The sequence below is a fragment of the Drosophila bipectinata genome, chromosome XR, assembly GCF_030179905.1.
Source record: "Drosophila bipectinata strain 14024-0381.07 chromosome XR, DbipHiC1v2, whole genome shotgun sequence".
NCBI lineage: Eukaryota > Metazoa > Arthropoda > Insecta > Diptera > Drosophilidae > Drosophila > Drosophila bipectinata.
The window spans coordinates 19368725-19373672 of record NC_091735.1 but is presented as its reverse complement, the minus strand read 5'-3'; the positions used below and the strand labels follow the sequence as shown (position 1 = coordinate 19373672).

Genomic DNA, 4948 nt, shown 5'->3' with positions numbered 1-4948 from the left:
ATCTTAAAACCTTAAACCCTTTTCATTTATTTTTCCAAAAAACTATTTATTACACTTCTTTCTATTTTGAATAAAATTTTAAAATTATTTTTTATTTATTTTTTAATCCTCATAATTAATCTCATTTTATGCATAATATTTATGATAATTTTTTGGGTAAATATTACTCTAAGACAGGATCGATCCCCTGATGATCCTCCTCCGGCCGGGCCTAATTGAGTCCTCATGTCCTGTCGGCAGGATGCCCTGTCCTCTCCAGTGTCGCACTGTGTACCAGTGTTACCTGTGTGTGTGTGAGTGTTGGGATGGGGGCACCCCCCGTCACCCTCGCCCCCCGCTACCTCACCGCTGGAAGTGGAAAACGCAGCAGCATCCGCATCAGCAGCAGCACCACTAGCGGCAGCAGCAGCAGTGCTGCGAAATGGGAAACTGTTGCACGGGCCCCTGCCTTTTCCTTTTTGCCTTTTGCGTTTTTCCTTTTTGGCGTGCGTGGCATGGAAATAATAGAAAAACGAAAAAGAAAAGCAGCAGCGTAGGAGGCTGCGGGGGCGGGGTGGTGAGGAAAACACACACATTTTCCAGACCGCCTGTTGTGCAAAAAAGAGACAGAGTGGCCAGAGAAAGAGCGAAAGAGAAAATCGGAGAGAAATGCGTTTTTTTTTCTTGAACAAATTTTTTTTCTGTTTTTTATGTTGAGTTTTTCTTCTTGGTGCAATTTTTTTTTTTGAACGCCCGCCTGCGCCTTTCCAGTGAAGCTATCTCTTTCCGTTCGCCTGACTTTCTCCCACCGTGCTATGGCTGGCTATAGCTCTCTCTCTTTCTGGCACCCTCGCGTATTTTTATTTTCATTTTCCTTCGGTACGGTTTTTTTTTTTTTTTTTTATTTTGGCCACAAGTAACAAGGCAGAGGCAATAACAAAAACAACAAGAAGGAACGCACGCCTTTAGAAATGGCTCTCTTTCGCTCTCTCTCGCGAGAGAAAGTGGGTGTGTGTGTGTGTGTGTGAGTGTGTGCGTGTGACGAACCGCAATGGAAAAATGGGAAATTTTTACTGTGGTTGTTGTTGCGGCGGCAATGGTGGTTGCTCCGTTACCTGAACCCTTAAAAATACACACACACACACATATATATACAGTGACAGAACAGAGTGGATAGTGTATGGGTAGGTAACCAACCAAACCACCAGGCCAAAAAGGACAGCTGCCCCTTGGCGACCTGCAAGTGGGAAAGGGATGGCCGCCGCCGCCGTCACCGTCGCTGACGTCCGACAAACGCTGGCAGCGCTGTCGGCGGCGCATTCCACTTTAAATACTGCCAACGATCGCAGCAGAGAATCAGTTCACTCAGCGACTTTAGCGTGTCGAGAACGCAGAAAGCCAACTCTTCTCACATCCATTACATTTATATTTCTCCTCCCCAAAATAACGAGAATCTCACAAGTCGAAGGCGCGAAGTTTTTTTTTTTTTGAAAAAAAATTCACCAACAACCACAAGAAAAATATATATCATAATATTGTATATATTTTGAAAAGAAAATTAAACCAAATTTTTTCCAAGTGTATAAAGTGAAGTGTTACACCAACAACAACAACAACAACAAGCTACACCATACCAAGGATTACCATTCGGATAAAAACAACATAAAAACACTGAAAAAAACTATATATATCTAGAATATATAGAAAATGCATCTGCCAGCGGGTCCCACCATGGTGGCCAATACCACCACTACCACCTCATCGCACACACAGGTCCTGCAGGCTGCTGCCGCAGCGGCAGCAGCAGCGGCGGCCATTTCCGTTTCCGGCTCATCCTCGGCAGGATCCTCGGCCAATAACCAGGCCAATACCAGCACACACTCGGCCAGCAGTACGGGCAGTTCGACCCCGGATCTCAATACCGCCAATATCAGTACCAGCACCACATCCTCCTCCTCATCATCTGCCAACAACAACAACAACAACAGCAGTAGCACAAATTCGGCCAAGATGCCATCCTCGATGACGGACATGTTCGCCAGCTTGCATGAAATGCTGCAGGAATACCATGGAGAATTGGCCCAAACCGGCTCACCATCGATCCTGTGCAGCGCCCTGCCCAACCATTGGCGCTCCAACAAGTCGCTGCCGGGTGCCTTCAAGGTGATCGCCCTGGATGATGTCCCGGATGGTACACTGGTGTCCATTAAATGCGGCAACGATGAGAACTACTGCGGCGAGTTGAGGAACTGCACCACCACCATGAAGAACCAGGTGGCCAAATTCAATGATCTCCGATTTGTGGGACGATCGGGACGCGGCAAGTCCTTCACGCTGACCATCACGATCGCCACGTATCCTGTCCAAATAGCCAGCTACAGTAAAGCCATCAAGGTGACGGTCGACGGGCCGCGGGAGCCAAGAAGTAAGCAAAGTGAGTTTTTTAGTTTCCATTATGTTTTCAGTTATCCTTAGTCCTTTTCCACCTCAACCCTACAAACTCCTCCAAATCCTTAACCAATTTTTACAAAAAAAAACTTTGGAATATCCTGAATATCCTTACTTATTGTTTTTATTTTATTTTATCCTTTTTAGGCTATGGCTATCCCCATCCCGGCGCTTTCAATCCCTTCATGCTGAACCCCGCCTGGCTGGACGCCGCCTACATGACCTACGGATATGCGGACTACTTCCGCCACCAGGCAGCGGCCCAGGTCCATCATCCCGCTCTCGCCAAGGCGGCTGCCGCCCAGGTCTCTCCCGTCTCTGCCGGCTCCAACAGCGTGCCAACTGCCGCTTCGGTCGGCGGTGGAGCTCCGGGTGCTAATGGCGGTGTGGCACCACCACCTACCGGCGATTACCATCCCGGTGGTGCTCCCGGACAGCCGGCGGCCATGATGCCCTCGCCACCCGGTGCCGCCCCAGCGGCCGCCTATGCCATGCCCCAGTTCCCGTTCAATCATGTGGCTGCCGCCGCCGCTGCTGCCGCCCACCAGCATCCCAAGGCTACGCCCCACGCCTTCCATCCGTACAACTTTGCCACCGCCGCTGCCGTCGGCCTGCGGGCCCGCAACGCCGCCCTCCACCACCAGTCAGAGTCCGGCGGTGTGGCGCCGCTGAATCACGTCAGTCCCGCCTCCTCCCGCCCCTCGAGCTCGTCGCCCACCCAGCAGCATGTCCTCCTCAAGCTGAACACTTCCATCGAAACGAGCTCGATCCACGAGCAGTCCGCCTCGGATGCCGATTCCGATGACGAGCAGATCGATGTGGTCAAGTCGGAATACGATCTGGACAAGAGCATCGATTCCACGCGCAGTTCCCCGCCGGTGGCCCACCACCTGGGACCGTTGAGGATGCGCTGCGACCTGAAGGCACCATCGGCCATGAAGCCCCTGTACCACGAACCATCAGTGGTGGCCGTGAATCCGCGTCAGGCCTCACCGGAGACCACCATCCCAGCAGCCACCAAGCTCAAGTCGGCGGCCGTGCAACAGAAAACGGTATGGAGGCCCTACTAAAAAGGGGTTATACCAGGAAAACCCCAAACCCCAAAAGTGATATGACGGGCGGCGCAGAGCGGCAAGGGATATGAAGGAAAATATGGATTGAAAAAGATATTGTGATATAGTGTTTTAAGAAACAAACAACGCCTCCGGCCGGCAAACGGAGTAGCAGGAAAAAAATCATCCCAAGAAAAAGTTCACCAACAAAATACAAAAAAAGGAAAAAAAAACTAAGAACTAGAGTAACCAAAAATATTAGACGAAGCTGTGGACTTCGAATTCTGGCGAAGTTTTATGCTCGATTCATAAAATCGTGCAATGAGTTCGTTGGCCATCAAAAATTTCAAAAAGATTTTCGACAAAAAATACTCAAAAATCTTCAAGAAAAACTTAAACGCAAAAAACTTAAAAAAAAAAAACAATGATTAGTTCAATACCGACACACACCTACACTCTTGTACAGTTAGTCATATATAACACTTTCCAATTTTTTTTTTTCAAACTATATATATAGATATATATTTTTTTTTGGTATTGATAATATGCGAATTTAGATATTGGTAATTTTTAAGTTTAACTAGTCGTCTAAGCGAAAGGAAATCAATTTTTTTGTCTAGCCTGTAAGTTTTAGCGCGAAAACAACAAAAAACCAACAATTTAACACAAAAAACGAATTTGACCCAAAACCAAATAAAAAACAAAAATCACACACAAAAATTATTTACAAAAAAAAATTATGCAGTTTGTTTTTATTCAAGGATTTATTTCAGCTTACTTTCTATATATTTCAGGAATATTTCTTTACAGGATTTTAAGGAAGAAAGGTTTTGAAGAATTTCATTATTCTTTAAAATATTTCAAGTTTTAAGGTTCTTCTTTAAGAAATATTAAAGTTTCTTAAAGAAGTTTTCAAATATAATACACTTCCGAAAATATTCAAAAGTTTAGAACTTTTATTGAAATAACAAGATATAACACGGGAGTTTCTTGAACCACACATGTACATATGCTTTGTCTTAAGAGTTTTCTTATAAAGATATGGTATATTTTTTTCAACAAAAAACTTGAACGAATTTATAAAGATTAAATTCTACAATATAATTAACAAAATATAAGATTTTTTCTTAATTTTCTTATATTTCTTTCGCCAAATTATGAGCAGAAATTAGAGAAATTCCTACAAAATTCCCGCTCTATCTCACGCATTGACATTAAACCTAACCATGAGGTGTTACAATAATTTTTCATCGTTTATTAATTTCCATTTTTTTAATATCCATTCATTTCTTCAAGTGTACTACTTAAAGTGTTAATTATCAATCAATAAATACAACAGTCGAGCCAGAACAATAAACGAATAAACCAACCAATTGCCCACAAATTGAGAAATTCCGCATTTAAATTATCGAATCGAAATCAATGGAAATACCAAAAGCAAACTAATATATAAATATTATTTAAGTAAT

General features: G+C 44.4%; 1 protein-coding gene across 2 annotated transcripts; it reads left to right on the top strand.

Moving 5' to 3' along the window:
* The first annotated feature begins 1485 nt into the window (after positions 1–1485).
* Positions 1486–4189, top strand: run (segmentation protein runt). 2 transcript variants are annotated; one of them, XM_017248400.3, is made up of 2 exons: positions 1486–2404; positions 2575–4189. In XM_017248400.3, the coding sequence occupies exons 1-2, from the start codon at positions 1687–1689 to the stop codon at positions 3495–3497; spliced, it is 1641 nt and encodes a 546-aa protein (XP_017103889.2). In that variant the 5' UTR covers positions 1486–1686; the 3' UTR covers positions 3498–4189. The 2 variants fall into 2 exon arrangements, with proteins under 2 accessions (XP_017103889.2, XP_017103881.2); XM_017248392.3 differs by having other exon boundaries at positions 1486–2413.
* Positions 4190–4948: the final 759 nt, after the last annotated feature.

Excerpts from the sequence above, each read along its gene's own strand:
- run (XM_017248392.3), top strand. The coding sequence starts at position 1,687 with ATGCATCTGCCAGCGGGTCCCACCATGGTGGCCAATACCACCACTACC. Across the intron at positions 2,414-2,574 it reads GGAGCCAAGAAGTAAGCAAA|GCTATGGCTATCCCCATCCC; the intron begins GTGAGTTTTTTA and ends TATCCTTTTTAG.